Source organism: Agelaius tricolor, unplaced genomic scaffold (assembly GCF_023055355.1).
Source record: "Agelaius tricolor isolate 1412-34295 unplaced genomic scaffold, bAgeTri1.0.p SCAF_22, whole genome shotgun sequence".
NCBI classification, from domain to species: domain Eukaryota; kingdom Metazoa; phylum Chordata; class Aves; order Passeriformes; family Icteridae; genus Agelaius; species Agelaius tricolor.
Genome location: NW_027269282.1, coordinates 10,215,433 through 10,235,991, shown reverse-complemented (window position 1 = coordinate 10,235,991; position 20,559 = coordinate 10,215,433). Strand labels below are relative to the sequence as shown.

The following is a 20,559-nucleotide window of genomic DNA, read 5'->3' as shown; positions in this document are numbered from 1 at the left end:
TTATGTGCATAACTTTCCTACTATGATTAGTCTCCCACATTCTTTGTAAACCACGGGGGCAGCTAAGTGTTTGCCCTAACCTCTGTGTGATCAGGCCTCCAACACATTTCTGGAAATCCATCCTGAAGATATTTGCTGAACTACTCACTGCTCCAGTGAGGCTCTCAGTTTATGAATTTCACAATGATGGTGCATATTGAGGGCAAACATACCTCAGCCCCCACACTGGAAAACTCCCCAAAACCAAGCCAGACTGTGCCACACCCTCCTGCACAGCCTGGCACAGCCAGGGCATGGCCAAGCAGCAGGTTTTGTTCTTTTCTTCCTTTGTTCTTTTTTAACATTCAAAGTCAGAGATGAGGTCTGCCCAGTGGGCTCCATGCTGTGTTTGCTGTCATATAAATAACCAAAAATTTATGGCCCAGAATTTGGGTGCACCACAATTCACGGGCAGGCACTGGCTGCCCAAGGGCTCACAGCCTGCTGGAACAAACTGGCAAGATGTACTTGCCTAAGCCAGGCACTTCAGCAAACATCTCTTGGTTAGAGAAGGTGGATTTTGTATTGGTCTATTTATCTAAATACAATGGAAAGAACAAAACGGGGAAAGGTGGTGGAGACATCTTAAAATGAGAGGATATAAAATATATTTTTATGGCTTTTATTGATATTCAGATACTCAAGCTCAACAAATATGGTCTCAGAACAGATCTGATCCACAGAAATGTTCAAAGTACTCTGAAAAAATTCTGCATTGTGTTTGCAAGTTAGAATTTCATACATCTCTTGCTCATAGAATTTCATCCCAACTCCTGCTATATCCTTTCCTCATCCCTGACCCATGTGCTTTTCTTGAGGATTTCACTGTGCTGCAGCTCTGGCTTTGGTGTTTCCTGGTCCATGTGAATACAACAACACAATGAATCTACTCTGTCCTTCATAAGGATGGGTGAGTCATCCCTTCAAAAAGAAAAAGACAATAGCCATTGACTTATTCCGTTGTTCTCTTTGTAGCTGCCACCCTACACTGTAGCAAGATTGCTGCAGTTTTGAACCAAGAACTTGAGCTAAGAATAGTAAGAATGTGGGCTTTAACTGAAGAGACCAGAAATAAATGTCAGTACAACCCTTTTCAAATAAGATTTGGTGGAGCACTTCAGGGAGGCTTCGTTTAAAAAAGAAAATATGAGAGTAGATGCCATTTATAATTAATCATCTTTTGCATTTACTAAGAGCACTTTAATGACTACGCTATTTGCCCTAAACTTAAGATTTTATATAGAACTGGAGACTTATTATACATAGCCAAGGAATGGTGAGGAGAACTTCAGACATTAATGCAAATATGACAGTGCAAATAAATACCTCTTTGCATTCATTGATATATTTTCTATTCATTTACCAGTATTTAATAGAGGGGGAAATTATAGAGTTATGTGGGGTTTTGCTGCAATTTTGTAGGTTGTGGTTGCATGATAACAGAAGGTCATCAGAAACCATTAGCTACTCCACTGACTTAAGTCACAAATATGAAACCCTTGTGTGTCATTAAATTCCATTCAGTTCAGTCCTCAGTCCATGTTATCTCCCAGTCCTCTTCCCCTTCAGGAGCCTTCCAATGAAAAATTTCCTCTGGCTGTGCTGCTATTACTTCATCACAGTGGTGCACAAAAAGTGAAAGGCACTGAAGTCTGATCTAAGCTTTTTTCCCTTGGGAAGTTTTGAACACATTTCCAGCTCCCACTCCTCACATGGTCCAGACCCTTCCCCAGCTCTCTGCCCTTCTCTGGACACACTCCAGCACCTCAATGACATTTTGCAGTGAGGGGCCCAAAACTGCACCTGGGATTAGAGGCGCCACAGCAGTGCTGGCTCCCTGTACATGCCACATGATGGCACTCAGGATTAGGTGTTACAGGCACAGGGTGTTGTGCTGTGCTGACCTCACAGCAGATCTGGCTGTATTTTTCACTGGCAGAACCAAGATATCCATCTTGAGAAGAGGGATTTTATGGTTCATGTTCTGCGATTAAATAAGAGATCCTAATATTGCAGGGTGGCAATAAAATTGCAGGGTGCCAATCTGAGGGCTGTTAAACTTTTCCTGGTCTTTTGGCTTCTTCAATGTTGAGTTGGCCACCTCTTTTCATGAAGTGAGCCTCCAGCAAGGAAAGCCAGTCAGGCTTGGATTTTAATCTTGAATCATCAATGAAATTACTCAGTAATATAAAATTTCTCAAACCACCGAGCTACTCAGACAATGTGACCAGGTGTTTAGCAAGGTGTACATAATCTGGTATGGAATCACTTTCTTCATTTTCTGCTTCAAGAGAAACCCATCAGAGTGAGAGCAGTGACTGAGGGGAGCTTTCATCATGGTGTGAAGCTTCCTCCTGAGGGGAAGTGAGGGACAGCACCAACTCTGGTGGCCAGTGACAGGGCTCAAGGGCATGGCCTGAAGTTGTGTCAGGGGGGTTTAGGTTGGATTTAGGGAAAGGTTCTTCTCCAGAGGGTGCTGGCACTGCCCAGGCTCCCCAGGGAATGGGCACAGCCCCGAGGCTGCCAGAGCTCCAGGAGTTTGGGCAGCACTGCCAGGGTGGGATTGCTGGCGTGCCTGTGCAGGGACAGGAGCTGTACTCAATGATCCCTATGGAGCCCTTCCATATTCTGTGATTCCATGAACTGCCAAGGGCTGACAGCAAAAATTAAATTATGCACAGGAAACATCAGATGGAACAGCAGCTGAGTTCATGTTTTCCTGGATGACAAATGAATTCAGGTCTGGGAGAGATTAAAAGACCTGGTCATGCTTTATCCCTCATAGTGTTATGCCCCAAACCTTAAAAAATGCTGGAAAATATTATTCTAGATGAACAGATTTCTTGCACTCTAATATATCCAGGCACAGGTATATTAATACAACTTGTTTATAGAACCTAAACTGCAATTTCAACATTCAAGTTTTACCATTAAGAAAGCAAACAACACACAATTTAAAAATCATAAATTTCACTCCCCATAGAACTGCTGAGGGAGCATTTTTGTCATTTGGGGGTGACTGATGTGAAGTGGGATTAACAGGCATGAGTCAGAGAGCACATTCCTAATATTTATTCTAGAGCTTCTGGCAATCCAGCAGCATGGCTTCTTCCAGAATTCAATTGGCATTTAAAGATGCTGTCTGTCAAAGGAGACAGTTTTACTCAGACCCAAGTTCATCCATTATCTCAGGTTTCCAAAGCTGTATTGGGCCAGCAACAACAATCACACTTTCCAGGTCAGAGCTGGCCTCTCTCTTGGACCTTTGAAGACAGCCTTGGTAGCACCTGGAGGAATAGTCATAGGCCCTGCAGACCACCAGCTCACACTGCAGGTAAACCTCTGGGTTGCTCTGAATGAACTGGAAGGCGTTGAATTTAAACCTGAGGGTGTGTCTGAAGGGTGAGTAATACGTAGCATAGGTGGGATCTTTGGCACACCTAAAAAGAAACAAAAGAAACCCCTCTCATGAATACACACTGCAGGCAGTCATTTACATGCAATAAAACACATGACATGAAAAGTGATTTTTAGCATAATGAAAACAGTTCAGAAAGCTGCAAGTCAGAAAACCTAAATGCCTTTTTTTGGCATAATTCAACCACATTGCCTTTCCTCAGCCTGTTGTGTGTCTGATACCTGGTGTTTGTAGGATTCTGTGAAGGTAAATTAACCTTACCTGAGGCGTTTCACTATTACCTTATAATAATTAATATTTACAATAACTAATAATTAATAATTAGTATAAATTTTAATAACTTTTACTTTAATAATTAATAATAAAAATAAAAATAAACTAAACTATAATAATTGCAAAGTAATACTAATAATACTAATACTAATACTACTACTAATAATAATCCACTGTGAACTGGCCATAGCCACTTAGTCTAGTTGTTATTTTAAGCTGTGGGGGTGTGTGTGTTATATTTTGGGTCAATCCATCTCCCTTTTCCCAGTAAACCCTGAATGCTCTTGTCCATTAATTAGTTAGAAGCTGTCATTAATGTGTGCTATATTCACACTATTCCATTAAATTAAAAAAATAAAAATTAATAAGAGATACAGGAGCTTGAAGGCAGTTTTATCTGTAATTGTAATTCATAAGAACTCACCCATTCTCGATTATAGGATAGGATTTTGTTGTAAAATTGTGGCGAGTGGGAGATGCCACACAAGTGTCCAGAAATAACTCCAGGGATGGGTCAGAGCTGTGCAGGGAAGCTTCCAGGAACAAATTCTGGTTGATGCCAACACGGTAGGGTGAGTCATACACTGGCCTCAAGAAGCTTGAGGAGTCATAAAATGTGAGGTTTACATCGTATCTCTCATACTGAGTTTCGTTGACTTCGAAATTGTCATCTGCGACGTACATCGTTTTTGCCCAGGTGTTCTGGAGCATCTTGCAGTTGACATGCAAGAGAAGATTTCTATTTCTTGTGATTAATGTACCAGAAGAGGACCCTCTAATAATGTTGGAATAGCTGATTGTGTCGTTGTTTCCCTGTTTGGCACATAAAATATAAAATTAATTCATATATTCAGGTACCCTACTATACATTCTGAACTTTGCTGAACGTCCTTACAGCAATGTGCACTGTAAAAACATTATTTCCCAGAAAGTCTGATGTTGAAAAGTCTGAGTCTAGTAATTTCTGTTCTCAAGATAAGAATCTGTAATCTTCATGTGATATTCATTGCCCACAATTTTGACCTAGAAAACTACTCACAATCAATGCAGAATAACAGAATTAAATACAACCTGTACAACATTAAGTACGTGAAGGTTCAAGTCCAGCACATTATTTAAGCTGAAATCTGGCTATAACATCATTAGTCATGTTTAGTGAAAGCTTTGAAACCTTTATAGCTATCACACTCAACCTGGGACCTTGAAAATGCCAAGTATTTGTATCCTTCCACAGCTTATTCCTTTGGAGATGGATAAGGGGCTGTAAGGGAATGCTCTGTTAGCAGAGGCAGGAAATGCAAGTGCAAATATCCTTCAGGAGAGAGGGAGACAACCCACAATCACCAGGACACTTCCAGTCCCTGCAGGTCCCAATTTGTGCTGGTTTTCAAAGCAAATTCTCCTGTTTGAATTTTCATATCCTCCCGTTTTTGCCCACTTTGTTGAAACGTTCAGCCCTACCTCTCTGACAGTGCCACAGCGAGTGTACGGAATGTCGAATGACACGGAATTTGATGTGATGTTGGGTCTGCAAGTGGGGTCATTCAGGGTCAGGTTCCAAGCAGAGTAGCCGTGGTACTGGAGGAAGTATCTGCTCACAACCACGTGCATGTAGTCTGGCAAACACAGCAGTGCTAGTGGATGGCAAAGAAAATATGTTACAAGCTCAGTGAAGTGACCAAAAAAGGTTGTAAGCAGTGGATTAAATAAACACCATCTTTTGCAGAAGCAGCTGATATGGCAGAAGGAGTTGAGAATCCAAACCATGGACTCGAACCTCCACAAAAACGCCACGGAGCTAATTTAATTTTTACATATCTAATTTAAAACACTAACAAGATTAACAACCAGCGAACTAGAAAATAATTGAAAAAGCATGTTTCTGCTTTAAAGATGAACTTACTGGTGCTGTCATCAGCAGGAGTGGAGTGATAGTTGGCCTGAAACCCTCTGTACGTGTATCGGGAGTTGCTGTGGAAGCGGACGCTCAGCAGGTTGGAGGACGATGTGTACGTGGGGTAATAACCAGAACAAATCTTGCCAAGGAGAGGAGAGCTGTGCAGGGGCCCATCGTAGATTTCCACATAGTCAGAGAGGCATCTGCCACCTTCCATCCTGGCAAGCAACGTAACTATTTAGTTTTATGCTTTGTTTTTGTGTTCTTTGGTTTTTGTTTGCTTGTTTGTTTGGGTTTTTAGTCAGATTAGCTCTTTGTAGCAGAAGAATACACTTGATTGGTCTGACTGTCAAATCTTTGGAACAGAATGTACAGCCTCCAATTTCTGTCTCAGTAGATACTAACCACGTTTTTGACTAAAAATGAACACATTTTCCCTCTCCAGATATACTAAAAGCTTTGATGAAGATCCTTGAAATCAAGTAGGTCTTTGCTTAGTAAGTCCAAGTTGTCAGTCCTGTATATTCACCTTCCCAAGTAATAAATTCTTACTTACTGAATATCTGTAAATACAAGTGTGACACGGAAGTTGCTTTCTACTTGTATTTCCCACACACAGTCAGCATTGTTTGGATAATTTCTGGGGTAAAATGGGCTCTGTAAGGTACCAGATGAAGAGAAGAGCGAGCCACCACAAGAATAATCTTCTGCAGAGAAAAATACAAGAGGAAAAAGATATTTATGCACCTTTAGGGTTGCGTTTGGAGTACATCTGTGTTAAGTTTATGTCTAAACGTAGAGATAGTGACTTCTATCAGCTTCAGGGGCCTCTCCATTAGGTTCATATACATCTGAAAGCAGGTTAGGAGATGCTAACCATGCTGAATAGATTTTATAATGCTTATCTGCAGTGCCTGCACTAGCAGGACACAAATATTTTCCACAGCACTGGACAGTTTTGAGGCTGGAATTGTGGAGATCAGCTTTTGCTAGAAAGAAGAACCCCCTATTACAATTGCTAATGACTAAAGGGAGGAAGAAAAAAATAAAATAATTTTGTTTTAAAAGAAAAAAAAGTTGATAAATATCCAATTCATAAACTTACTCAAGTCCTCCAAACCTACCTGGAGTTGGTGACGCAGTAGAAGTAATGGGAGCTGTAGGGAGAGAGCAGCAGGTGATAAGAAATACAAAATACACTCAGCATTTCGCCTAAGAGAAACAGTCCTGTGGGGGTCACCCCTCCCCAGAAGGGCTCCTGAAGGGACACTGCAACACCAGACCCACAATCACTGCCTGGACACATGGAGAGTCCCTGTGTGGCTCCAAGCCCTCCCTCTCCAGCCACCAGCCCAGGGTGCAGCCGGTGTTCTGCACATGCAACAGCTCCCACCAAGGCAGGGCCTTGATCTCCTCTGTTAATGGTCAGCAGGGTGGGATGGAGTGGACCCTCAGCATGTTTGGGACCCTCAGCATGTTTGTGGTGACACCAAACTGGGAGGAGGGCATGGTCAAGCAGAAAGTGCTGCTGCCATTCAGAGGGAGCCTGGCACTGCAGGCAGAGCAGCAGCCAGCCTCAGCTGCCAAAAGGAGTTCTCTGCACTGTGGCTGAACACATCAGCTCTCTTTACTTTGGAAAAACAAGAGGTGGCCTTTGGCCTCTGCAGCAATGAGTGTGCCTGGGCTGAGCAGCTCTTCTGCCTACAGCACAGAACAGGAAAATTGATGATAGCTCGGTGGCAGCACTGGGGGAGGTGGAGAGAGTCCCATTCCTGCCCACCAGGCATAGAAACAGTGTCTGGCAGCAGCTTCATGGCCATCCTCCCCTGAAAACCACCCCTGAGCCAGGAGGCCTCTAAGTGGGACCAGAGTGTCTGGATGCACACAAGGTGTTGAGAACCACCAGAAGCTCTTTGTGATTGAGCTTGAGCCCCTGCCCTGGCGAGGAGTAAAGGACAGTTCAGGTCTTACCCACGGTGGCATTGAAGGCAAGAAATGAGGAGTAGTAGGCGTGGAAGCCCCTCCTGGTGACGCTGCCGTCACTGCGGAACAGGACGGTGAGCTGGTTCCCAGAGGAGTTGAAGACACGGTGGTCGTTCCAGCAAACACGGCCCAGGAACCAGCTCTGGGTTGAGCCTCCATCAAACACCTCGATGGCATCGTAGGTGCAGCTGCTGCCCTCCAGCCTGCAGGGAGGAGATGTGGCCTCAGCTCTCCTCGCAGAGAGCAGCATGTGGGAAAGGCATTTTGTGCTGTTCTTGTGAGCCAGAGAAGGCCTCCTGAAGATAAGGAAAGCCCCGGATCTCTCTGGAGGAAGACACCAAGGTTGTCACCTGTTGGAACCCAGGAAAGTCCTCTGGCTGCCCTGGAGGGCTCAAGCCCCTGCCCAGGGTGCTCAGAGACCTTGGCACAGAGCCCAAGACCCCTGTGCCTTTGATTTAGCCCTTGGAAAAAACAATTACCAACCTTATATGAAGAATTACAAGCCACAAAAGTTTAAGTAGAATGACAGTGAATTTATCACAGGGTGAAAAATAGATTTTTGGGGTTTTTAGAATGGGGGTTCAGGGAGCAAGATGGAGGAATCTGGGCATGTCCAGACTTTCTCCTCCTTCTTCTTGCCTCCATCTTCTGCTGTGATGGTGGCACTTTTGGATTGGTTTAGAGTAGAAGCTCACTGTCTAACATAGGTGATAGGTATTGGGAAGTAATTGTAAATAATGCGCACATAGGTTTAGTACAAAAAGATAACACTGTCCCTGGGGGCAGGCAGAGAGCCTGGAACTGTCCTGCCGAGTGGACCTCGGCTGGACAGGAGAAAAAATTTTGTAGATAAGATACAATAAACAACCTTGAGACCAAGAAATGAAAAGCTCTGACTCCTTCTTTGACCGCCAGGCTGGGAAAAGAGACTTTCTAACATCTCTCAGGGTCACTGTGACCAGCTAGAGAACCTGAGAGTCACCATGACAATGTGATGAAAGGGGAAAAGTTAAAAGATACAGATTCTAGCTGGCTCACAGAATGACGTGGCTTCTTGTTCACCTATTGAGAACTTTGTTTCTTCTTATGACCAATGGGCAGTGAATGTGTCCATTAAGTGAATATAAATATCTTGAAAAACTATAAAAGCAACATGTTGCTATAATAAATCTCTCTTATACACCCTTCTGATGGAGTCTTGGTGCTTTGCGCCGTGCCGCGCTCTGTAGTGACAGCAGCAGGCACAAAATCCCCAAGGATTTTTCCTGGGGAAGACAATGAGAACCTCAAAGGAGAAAACAATTCTTATCTCTAGTCGCTGCTCCTGTTTTTGCACATGTGGAATGTGTTATGGAAATTGTTTACCAAAAGTGTTTTGGTAAATGAACATGGGTGAAAGTTGTTTTGAGTGATTAGCCAAATCACTCAAAGCTGTGTCCTGGCTGTCTCAGACAGTCATGGGTTTTTCTTTAGTATTCTTTAGTATAGTATCTCTTTAGTATAATATCTTTAGTAGTATAGTATCTTTAGTATCTCTTTAGTTACAATATAGTATTAGTGTAATATAGTACAATTTTAATGAAGCAATTTGTTCAGCATTCTGAATCGTGGAGTCAGAGCACGTTATTCCCTGGCTGGAGGATTGCCTGTTTCTACTATAAGAGGAGGATCTGTCTGAGCACAGCTGTAGGGTGCAGCAGCCCCATTCCCACCTCACCCCAGTGCTGGGGCAGAGGCTGCCAAGGTCCCACAGTGGGGACAAAGCCACCCCAGAGCCTGGCTGGACTCACTCCACATCTGTAAACCGGAGCTGGATCCTGCGGGCCGGGTCCCACAGCCAGATGCGCCACACGCAGTAGGAGTTGTCAGGGTAGGAGTTGGGGTATCCCGGGCTCTGGAGGGTGCCAGACAATCCCTGCAGTAAGCCACCACAGGAGAAGTTCCCTGAGGAAAAGAGCAGAGCCCAGGCAAGGGCAGAGAGGTCTTATCCCACTGCCAGAATCCATCAGAGAAGGACATGGCCCCACCAAGAAGGCTCTGCCACAGCCCCACAGAGACCCTCCCTGCCAGGCACCCCAAAACCTCACCCCTGCATCCCCCCAGCCCAGCTCATACAGTGACCCAGGTCCATGGGGTTGGCTGTCCAGTGGGACACCTGGGGAAGGAGAAAATCAGACCCCTTAACTCCTCTGGACCTAAATGTGGTCAGTGACAGAGGGGAAGTTGAGCTGGAGGCACCCGGTGCTACAGGAAGAAATCAGCAGGGTTCACTCCCAGCATTTTTCCTAAGAGATAAAACCTGGTGGGAATCAACCCTCTCCAGAAGCCAGGCTCTTTCCAGGGGTGCCCCACATGGACACAAACTGAAACACAGGGGATTTCCTCTGAACATCAGGAGACACTTTTCCCCTGCAAGGGTGACTGAGCACAGACACAGTTTGCCCACAGAGGTGGCAAATAGCCAAAAGCTCTCTGGATATGGTTTTGGGAAGCCAGCTCTGGCTGATCCTGCTTTTAGCCAGGGGGTAGGACCAGATGTACTCCAGAGATCCCTTCCAACCTCATCATCCTGTGGTTCTGTGATGCTTTATGGAGGGCAGAAGCCAGTCCAACCCCACAGCTGCTCTGGACGTACCTGTTGTATTCCATGGCGTGGGGAACATCAGTCTGGAGACAGTTGGTGCTGCAGGGAGAGAGCAGCAGGTGAGCATGCAGTGTTTTGCCCAAGAGGATCATCCTTCTGGGAGTCCCCCCTCTCCAATGGGATCCCCACTGAACCCCAATGAAAGCCAAACCCCGCAGTCAGCACACTGCAGTGTGGCAGGACTGAGATGGCTGCAGTGCCAACTGCACCAGCACTTGCCCAGGGTTATCCCCTCTGCAGCACCATGAAGACCAGTGCCAAACATCTCCCACAAAAGAAGTGGCTGCTCAGTCCCAAATGATCCCAAGCAATCCCACATCTCCCTGAATGTTAGGGATATTAGCCAGGATCTGTGAGTGCAGCTTATACAGAGCATCCCAGAGAAAGAAAACCCCATGGAAAACCCATATATGAACAGAAATCTCTGGTTACCTGTTGTTGGAGTCACTGTCATTCCTGAGTCTGGAAGGAGAAAATCAGAGGATGTGAGGCACTAGAACTGCTTGGCTTGCCCTACGTGTATTTAATTTCATGGAAAATTATGGAGGGACCCACAGGGAGGATGGCCTGACTAAAAACCATCCCTCTCCTCACACCCTGCTCTGTGCAGGAGTGATGCCTAAACCCCAGATTCCCAGCTACAGTCTGCAAACATGAGATTGATGCTCCCTCTGAAATCAGGCACGTGGACCCACAACCTGCTGCTGCCCTGAGCACGGAGCAAGGGCTGGGCAACCTTCACCCCACCTCCATCCAGACTGATTTTCTTCAGGAAAATGGCACCAAAACACAGACACCCACCTGAGCAGATGACAGAAGCATCTCCATGGTAACAGGAGCCGTACAGGTATTTGTAGGGGCAGTGCCACAGGAAGCTCTCATCGCCCGTGCAGTCCATCTCGGTGAACTCGTAGGAGTACGAGTCGCTTGGAGGGAAGGGGTACATGACTGCCAGAGGGAAGCCACAGCCCAGCTGCCTGCACACCACCTGGGCGTCCTGCATGTCCCACAGGTAGCCACACACCTTCTCCCAGAGGCCAAAGTAGTAGATCTCCACATTGCCCGCACACCCGTTGGGGCCGCCGCTCAGCCTCAGGTGGATCTCTTGGGGAGACACAAACCCCTCGGTCAGGCCACTGGTGCTCTGGCTCCAGGGAATGACATCCCACAGCCTCCCTGGGCATGGCTGCATCCACCTGCAGCGCAGCCCAGGGCTGGAAGGCCCTGCTCAGCTCCCACGCTGTGGGATGGAGAGGTTGGGGCAGGCACGTCGCATCCCTCTGCCCTTCTGTCACAGGGCTGTGACAAGAACCACGGTAGACAGACTCACCATCAGCGATGGTTGGAACTGTGGAGGAGAACAAGCAGAGGAAAAAAAACACACAGAGAGCAAGAGAATTAGGGCAAAATTCTTTGGGAGTTGTGAGTGCTTTCTACCCTTCCTCTAGTGAGTGAAGATCCCACTGAAGGGCACAAGTGACAGAAGACCTTTTTCATTCTAACAAGGAGGCTGGTTGCTGGAAGGCAAAGCCATCCCCAAATTCCACCCTCCCAGATAATTTACTTTTCATGTACATTCCCCATCCCCACCCTAAAGAAAATGCGAGCTTTTAAATCATTTTTATTTCTTCCAAACCATAAATACTGTGACAAAACCATAAATCTATCACTATTATATAAAGTAACAATCTGATAAATTCTACTTACTAGTCGTGGACTCAGTTGTTATGGGAGGTCTTGTCACTAGAGAAGAAAAAGATAAGATGGCAGATGTGAAGGTCAACAAGGCAAATTTAACATGAAACTTCCTCACACCCTGTTTCAGTCTGGAGCAATTTGCAGCCAACAAACTTGAGATGCAGGAGATTTCTGTCGATTTTAGTCAACCTCAGCAGTGTTTTCTCCCATGAACCATCAACAGTCTTTTGTTGAGCTCTTGTGAGCTCTTGTGAGCTCACCAGAACCTGCAAGTGGCCCAGGGAGTGCCTTGAAGTGGGACCAGTTTTCTCAGGTCCCCCAGCCCCTGAGCTGGAAGAGAGGGACAGGGAGCAGAATGAATCTCCCATAATCCGGGAGGAAACCCGTAACCACTTGGATATTCACAGATCTGTGGGGATCCACTCAAGGGAGCTGGGGGGACTCAGCCTGCAGGAAAGAAGGCTCAGGGGGGACCTTATTGCTCCCCACAGCTGCACTGAAAGGAGCTGGCAGACAGCTGGGGTCAGTCCCTTCTCCCCCATAACAGGGCATAGCCTCAAGCCAGACTGGAGATAAGGGAAACCTCCTCCTGGAAAGAACAGGCTGCCCATGGAGTGGCCATCCCTTGAGGGGATTTAAAAGACATGCAAATGTGGCACATGCAGACATGGAAATGTGTGGGGCTGCGGGGTTCACGGTTGAATTCATGATCTTAAAGGTCCTTTTCAGCTGGAACAATGCTTCCATTCTGTCTGCTGGTTTCACCTGACCTGATCAGGAGGTGATGGCTCTGCTACTGATATGAGAATAGGCTGTGAAAAACTGCCTCCTTCTCCAAATCAAGCAATGAAAACCTCAAGAGAAATGAAGATGACAGAAAATATCTGGGGAGGAGGTCAGAGCAAGGCCAGTGACAAGGGAGGCTGCACATCTCATTATTTTCATCGGCCACAGCTGCAGGTTAAAAGGGAGTCTCCAGAAGCTCCCTGTCCCAGGTTCTGCTGACATTCCCACCACGTCTAAGCTCCCTCTCATTCCCTTCCACCCCCAGCACCACTCATTCCACCACAACCAGGCTGCTGGTTTCTCTAGCTGGGTCAAAGAAGGTTTTCCCTGCCAGGGCTGATGGAAAGCCTCCAGGTGGCACCAAGAGATCAGAGGTGTCCTGCAGGACAGGGCTCTGGCACGCCCAGAAAGGTGATTGATCTCTGTCCCGGTGCTTTTGGACTGGGTCACAGATCTGTCACTATTATATAAAATAACAATCAGATCAATTCTACTTACTAGTCGTGGACTCAGTTGTTGTGGGAGGTCTTGTTGTCACTAGAGAAGAAAAAGATAAGATGGCAGATGTGAAGGTCAACAAGGCAAATTTAACATGAAACTTCCTCACACCCTGTTTCAGTCTGGAGCAATTTGCAGCCAACAAACTTGAGATGCAGGAGATTTCTGTCGATTTTAGTCAACCTCAGCAGTGTTTTCTCCCATGAACCATCAACAGTCTTTGTGAGCCCAGCAGAACCTGCACGTGGCCCAGGGAGTGCCTTGAAGTGGGACCAGTTTTCTCAGGTCCCCCAGCCCCTGAGCTGGAAGAGAGGGACAGGGAGCAGAATGAATCCCCCATAATCCGGGAGGAAACCTGTAACCACTTGGATATTCACAGATTTGTGGGTCTGGATGTCTTTTTACACCTGAAAGTGGAAGGGGTGGAAAGACAGCAGCTGTGGCAACACTATTTGATGTTTTTCCATCCCTGCATAGAGGACACCGCAGCAGCTGCTGAAAAAGAAAGGTTTTGTCTCTGCCAGCACCCTGCTCAGTCATGAGGTCTCACCTGGAAAGGGGAAAAGTGGTTTTAGAACAGGAAAATCCTATTTCACCCTGTTTGAAATATCCCCCCTCCCATCAGACCCACCAATATTTGCATTGGTCCCCAAAGGGGTGGAAGTGGCTGGGCAGATCATTGACTCTGCAACCAAATTAAATTACACTCCTAACAGGAATTAGTCTCTGGGAAATTAGACTAACAAAAATTACCATTATAATTTCCATTATAATCTAATCAAATACGAACCCCACTGTTTGTACACCTCACCCTCATTAAAATAAACATGTATATAGTCCAGAAAATACTTATTAGTCTTTAAATCCATTGTTCCAATATAAAGGATAGGAAAATGTTATAATTGACTTTGCAGTATATTCATTTTAATTTCCTTTACTAGGCTCTTTACAAAAAATGATGGGAAAAAAATTAAATTTATTAAGCAGTTTTGATAACATTGATTTGCTCAGCTCATAGGTTTGACCTGCTCATGGTTTTCAAAAGAGCTGAGCCATGCTGGTAAATCTTCTTTTACCATTAAATCCCAACGTTAGCCCAAGGTGAAAGAAAGCTACAAAGGTGATTGGAAGTGAGGCTCTTTACCTGCATCCACCTGAATGTGAAGAATTACCATCAGCACCCAGGGCAAGATCCTGGTGGCAGCCATCTCCTTGGAGCTGCTGGAGCAGGATGAGAGCAGAATTTATAGGCAGAGTCCCCAGAGGGTGCAGCTCAGCAGCCCAACCTCTCCTTTCTGTAGCTCAATATCGCATTCCCCTCTGCTCTCACTTCCCCAGCTTCCATCCCCACATGTTTGATTTGTAAACCAATATTTACAGCTTCCTGGTTCTACAGCAGGACAATACCTGGCATCTGATCCAGGGAAAGCAGAGATCAAAAGGGGCTGCAGTAGCTGCTGTTTTTCCATCCCATCCCTCCTTGGCTGGGGAGTTCTCCTGCTGTCACTTATGTAACGTGTCCCTTTACTTGAACTGTAACTGATCCAAAGCTGCTTTTTAGGCTGTTGCAAAATGTGCTTTTCTTTTTGTGACTGAACACAAAAGTGTGGAAGGGTGGGACTACAGTGGGAAATAACCCTTTGTACCCTGTCCTAGAAGATGTCACAAAAACCATGCAGTAAAAGTGAGTGCAATCTTCTTTTTCTGTTCATTCCTCAGTGTGCTCTGTCCTCACCAGGGCAGCAAGAGTCAGGATGTTTAAGCTCTGCAAGTTCATCCAAAGTAATTTTTTGACTTTTGACACAAACCCAAGCCAAACTTCAGTGGTCTTACACTGATCATTGTTGAACTGCACAAAACCTTCCCAGAGAACAAGGGCTCTAAGTCTGGGGATAGGGACAAATATAGAAAACAAGTGAAAATTCACCCCAAATTCTCTATTTCTGAAGCTCTTAAGAGCTTGGCAGAACTCTTTACACAATTGTCCCCCGAGATTTACAACAGATTTAAGGTAATAGAAAAGTAAGGGCACCCAATGGAACTTAAAATGGATTTTTACAAAGATAAAGTATCTCAGGTCATGATGAAGTTTCAGTGGATACAAGTGCTCATCAAGGAACCCACATTTGCACAGCAAATTTGGCAATATTTGAACACTATTAAAACCTGAGAATCACGGAGCTACTTAGCCTGGAAGAGCCCCTGGTCCAAGACTCAATTCAAAGCAAGGTTATATTCAAAATTCAATCAATCTTTAAAAAGTCTCAGGGTCTTAGTAGGCTGTGTAACTCAGAATTCTGCATTTTGTTTTCTAGAGAGAATGTGCAGAAACTTCTAGTAGATAAGAATTTGACATCCTGGTTGTTCCTGCTGTTAGTTTTGGATTTATTACTGATTGGCAAACAAATTACTTCTCAGAACCTCAGGAACAGGTTTCTTGTGCCTCCTGAACCATGCAATGCAACAGTCCTGGAACAGCAAGTGACCAAACTCAACCTCACACAGCACAGGAGAGCCAAAGGAAGCTCAAAAGGAGAAAGGAGGCGCAAACTCCATGGTGAGGATGGGGGGAGAATGGAAGGATTAGTTTGTTAGACATGCACACAGTTTGTTGGCTCTGTAAACACAGGGAGACTTTTATTCTCATGGCTTTGCAAGGCAGGTGGAGGAAGTGGTCTTTTGGAAGGACTGGAGGAGGTGAGGGCTGGGGCTTGGTAAACACAGTGGGGCAGCTGTGGCAGACATAGAGAGATGAAAGAAAAATACAACCAGAGCAAAACCATTCAGAAATCAACAAAAATGGTACTATTGAACACAAAAAGAGAACATGTGAGACAACCCCCCACTCATGGTGACTGGTGCACACAGGTCCCAGTGGCAATCACCACTGCATGGCCATCCCACCCCAGGAGTGGCACTCTCTGTGTGGAGCCAGCACCTCAGCTCCTCAGATAAAAAGCAAGTGTGGTGGGTTGCCTTTGCTTGGCTGCAAGACACCCACCAAGCCCCTCTCTCATTCTTCCTGCTCAACAGGGCAGAAGAAAATAGGGTGAAGAAGTTCATGGGTTGAGATAAGGATGGGGAAATCACTTATTGTCACACGGAAAACAGATTCAGCTTATAGAAAAATAACTTGATTGCCAATTAAAATAGACTTGTAAAGTGAGAAACACATACAACTTAAACAACACCTTCCCCACTCCCACTTCTGCCAGGCTCAAGGTCACTTCTTCATGCCACTGCTGTACCTTGCCCCTGTCTGAGTGGCACAGGGGGCTGTGGTCAGTCCCTGGCAGTTTGTCACTGCTGCTCTGCCCTCCTCACCCTTTTCTCATGCTCATTGGTAGGTACTTCCCCTGTGCTGCAGTCCTTCAGCGTAAACCAACAGCTCATCCTTCAGGAAAATCCAGCATCAGCTCTCCATGGCCACAGCTCCTTCAGGAAATGTCCTTTTGATCCAGCACAGGGGCCTCTGTGGATTGTGGGGATATCTCAGCTCTGGCACAAGGACAACCTCCTCCTCCTCCATCTCCTCTAACTTTGGTGTCCACAGGGCTGTTCCTCACATTTTCTACCCCAAATCCTCATTTCCTGCATGGAATGTCATGCTTTCTTAGATACAGTTTAATAATTAAATACAACTCAGCCATGCCCTGAGGTGGGACAGTTGCAGGGCCGGCTGGAGCACACCAAAGCACCAGAGCTGCTGGGTCAGTAGTCAAGACACCAGCTGGCACCTGTTGAACCACCCCCTCCATTTAATTTAATTTGCTTCATTTGCAGTGGTCACTAAAAAAATTCACAGAATTTACAGAATTTACAGAATTCACAGAATCACTGGGTTGGAAGAGACCTTCAAGATCATTGAGTCCAACCCATCCCCAACAGCTCAACTCAACCCTGGCACCCAGTGCCACATCCAGGCTTTGTTAAACACACCCAGGGATGGGGACTCCAGCACCTCCCTGGGCAGCCATTCCAGAGCTTTATCACCCTTTCTGTGAGCAAAAGAGCCAGCAGCAAAATGGGGCTCTGGTACTGACCTGGTTTTTGCACCTTTCTTCCCACCAGCTGGGATGGCTGATGGAGTGGGGCATTTTCTTCACTCTTGGTTCATTTAACCAGAGCTTGGAACTTGATGGGAATGTGTGGAGACACTAATTTCATTTGGATCCATGCTTTCTTTAAAAGTCAGCTATGCAATGAGATGCTTGTCCTTTGGATAGAAGAAAGGATGCAAGTTGTTCACGCTTTTAAATTAATTGTTATAAGCAGTCAGCTCCCAGTAACTCCTTCAAATTCAATTGTTGCCATAACTTCTATTCTAGCATCAGTGATGCTTCTCCCCTACAAGAGGGCGTGGCAAGGGCCAGAAAGGAGGTACCAATCACTCATCCCAAGCTGAAATAGCCCCCCTGGCACACAGTTCCCTGCTCCCTGTCCACTCTCCCCATCTGTTCGCTTTCCTTGCACCTCTGTGCAAAGCTTTGTTTGCACAAGTGACACCAAAGCAAATTGTAAGGCAGGAATGGTTTCATTGCATCAGGAAATCAAGATTTATGATTGAGCTTTGTTTGCTTGGGATGGGGAAGATGAAATGATTTAATCTGGCACTGGACACAGCCTTGCAGCCTGGCCGTGGGAACACCATTCCCCTCCTGACAGGCCTCCTGCCACCCCTCTGCTGCACTTGGTTCTATTTCTCACTGGCTGTTAAGTTACAAAAGTGTCCCTTAAATACAGTGGTGCATCTGGCAAGGAGAGAAAACAGGGTCAAATTGTCTTTCCCTGTAGAAGGTTTGCTGGCACTGCTCTGTCCCTGTCATCTCCAGCTGCTTGGCTCAGCCCTACAGCCATCCCACTGACCCTCTGGAGATTCCCTCTGCACCCCTTAATGCTGTTCTCATTATCCAACTCTGCCTGTGCTCACCATGGATGTCTGAGAGCCCGTGCACAGCTGGACCAGAACCAATTAAAGATCTTGGTTGCAAGGTAGAGGCGCAGAGAAGCCACCACTGCAGACAAACACAGAGACACTGAGCTCCCCCTGCATGGCTGTGGGGTCTCCTCCCTTCATTCCTCTTGTCCCCTCTCTCTCCTGGCTTGCAGCTCCTTCCCAGCCCACTCCTCTCTGCTCCCATCCTGCCTGTGTCACCCCCAAGAGGAAATCTGGGTCCACACCAGCAGCTCAGAGCAGGGCGGAGAGGGTTTGGCCAAACAGCTCCTGCCTGGTGAGTTAGGGGTGAGAGCATCCAGGTAAGCAGGTGGGGACTGCTCTCCATCAAGGGCTGTAAAGGGAAACAATTTTGTTGTTATCATGATACTCAGGATCTGTTGCTGGGAAGGATGAAAGTTTGACAAGAAAGTCTCACAGATATGTGTACTTAGCAGAAAGATTATTAAAATATAGAGTCTGATGAAAGAATAGAGATGGAAGCAAATTTTGATACAGAAGAAAAGAATTGCTGAGCCAGTCTCACTGGATAACCAAGAAAGCAAAGGGTGTGTTAGTTAGAAGGGGTTTTTGTGACTTAGAGCAAGGGATAAACCCACCCCAAACAAGAAGATGTTTTTACCAAGCAGAAAGAGAGCACAGGCAAACAAGGCAGCAAAGTTGCAAGTAGAAAAGTAGAGAAAGAGAAAAAGTAGAAAAAAAGGCCTAAGAATTTTCCACTGCAAGAAAATTGAATAACAACTTCTGGCTTAAACTGTAATGTACTGACTGTTAGTGATTGGAGAACAGTAACATGAATATGGTAATTATGGTAGTTATGATGAGCTATAGATAAAAGTTAAGGGATAGATTGGTTCTTCTGTATTAAGATGCTCAGCAAAGAAAAGTCTATAATGCATTGTAACCAAAACCAAGGGGTCTCCAGGCCTGCCTGCAGCTGGAGCTGACAGCTGTGGGCACAGCTCTGTCATCCACAGCCCTGGACTGCTGTAACCTCTTGGATGGAATAAACTGCATTTTGGAGAGCTGCCTGGAGTCCTGCATCCCTCAATTCAGCTCTTACAATCTCTGACATTCCAGAGCAGTAACCATGCTCCAGCCAGAAGCAGAGTTGAAAAACAGGGAGAAAAAAGGCTCAGCACAAATTCAGGCTGAATTCAGCAAAGAATTTAATTTTGATCAAAATACTAAAGTGTAAAAAATTTCTGTTCTGGACCTGTCATAACAAGATGTTTCAAGTAAAGTCATAGAAAATTGAACCAATCTATTATTTAAAGCTTGAAGAGCTTGAGACACAGTTCCTTTGAGCCAGTGAAAGATTTCAGTTGAAGCATTTATTAGGCAACCAGCTCTGCTATTTTTGAGTTCTCTCCCATGTTTGGAAGAGATGTTGAGGAAATTGGGATTATTTGGGAAAAGCACTAGGCAGATGAAAGGACACTTGTGTCTTGTCTCATTTTATGCTGCTGTTGGTTGCACCTCATCTGCAACCAACACTCCTCCCTCTCCCAGACCTCCACTGGCTCCAACCCACCCCAATTAATGAGCACCAACCTCTTGGAACGCAACAAAATTTGTTTACCAAATATAAGTATGAGATAAGGGAAATCTTTGACCTTAAAGCAAGGGGACATTGTGCAGAACAGGAACTCTTTGATCCCTGTTTACTTTCTGGTAGCAAATACCCCAATATTTTACATACCATATCAGAACACAACATATTCCTCTGTATGAACGTCAAGTCACCGCTCCTTAAACCAACACACTCAGGTCTGCAGCTGTTAAGATTGATTAAGCATCAACAGCAATGGAAAAATAAATGAAAAATATAATTGTTGAGGATTTCCTTGTCATTAGGATGTCTTAATACCCAAGATCTACACAAACAGCTACTGCAACAGAGACAATGATGAGACCTAGAGTAGGGACTAGGACTGAGGTTTCAACACTTTCAAACAACCTTTAAAATGCAGAAAGCTGCTCCTTACCCTGCAATTCTCCATGCCTGGCACCACAGAGGTAGAAGCAGAGACCTCCCTCACCCTGTCCACCTGGCAATCCAGTGTTTAGGTTGGTTTTCTGGGATGAGAGTGTTGGATTTGACCTGGGACGTTTCTTTGCTGAACAGAATAACTCTTAAGCCATTTTAAGATGGGAACCACCACTGCTCAGAGAGAAAATATCTTCTGCTTTCCTCTCTTCAGTACCCTCATCTGGCACTCCGATATCTGCCACCATTTCTGACCTTTTTGACAGTTGCTAAATGTCCCAGTTTCAAAAATTAAATTTAAATACCTCCAAGGTTTCGGCAACTGAGGCCAGCAAGAGATAAGGGAAGGGCAGTTCAGCTTTCATCCATCCCAGATCTC

The 20,559-nt window shown here is 45.6% G+C and overlaps 1 protein-coding gene and 1 long non-coding RNA gene across 2 annotated transcripts; both read right to left on the bottom strand.

Moving 5' to 3' along the window:
* Positions 1-647: 647 nt before the first annotated feature.
* On the bottom strand, positions 648-11,554 carry LOC139599229 (scavenger receptor cysteine-rich domain-containing protein DMBT1-like). The gene is made up of 11 exons (XM_071446330.1): positions 11,056-11,554; positions 10,687-10,716; positions 10,246-10,293; positions 9,401-9,554; positions 7,599-7,813; positions 6,752-6,784; positions 6,184-6,334; positions 5,634-5,845; positions 5,192-5,364; positions 4,155-4,543; positions 648-3,479 (listed from the first exon to the last, which is right to left on the bottom strand). The coding sequence occupies exons 1-11, from the start codon at positions 11,444-11,446 to the stop codon at positions 3,200-3,202; spliced, it is 2,076 nt and encodes a 691-aa protein (XP_071302431.1). The 5' UTR covers positions 11,447-11,554; the 3' UTR covers positions 648-3,199.
* Positions 11,555-11,961: 407 nt separating this feature from the next.
* Positions 11,962-14,626, bottom strand: LOC139599207 (uncharacterized). The gene is made up of 3 exons (XR_011682188.1): positions 14,381-14,626; positions 13,237-13,275; positions 11,962-11,997 (listed from the first exon to the last, which is right to left on the bottom strand). It is a non-coding gene; the product is annotated as an uncharacterized lncRNA (long non-coding RNA).
* Positions 14,627-20,559: the final 5,933 nt, after the last annotated feature.

Bases quoted from the DNA above. Each gene is read 5' to 3' on its own strand.
- LOC139599229 (XM_071446330.1), bottom strand. From the start codon at position 11,446: ATGCAGCCATGCCCAGGGAGGCTGTGGGATGTCATTCCCTGGAGCCAG. The intron at 7,814-9,400 runs GTGAGTCCAGCC...TCCTCCCTGCAG, and splicing joins CTCCGGTTTACAGATGTGGA to GCTGGAGGGCAGCAGCTGCA. The intron at 5,846-6,183 runs GTAAGTAAGAAT...GTTGCTTGCCAG, and splicing joins CTTGTATTTACAGATATTCA to GATGGAAGGTGGCAGATGCC.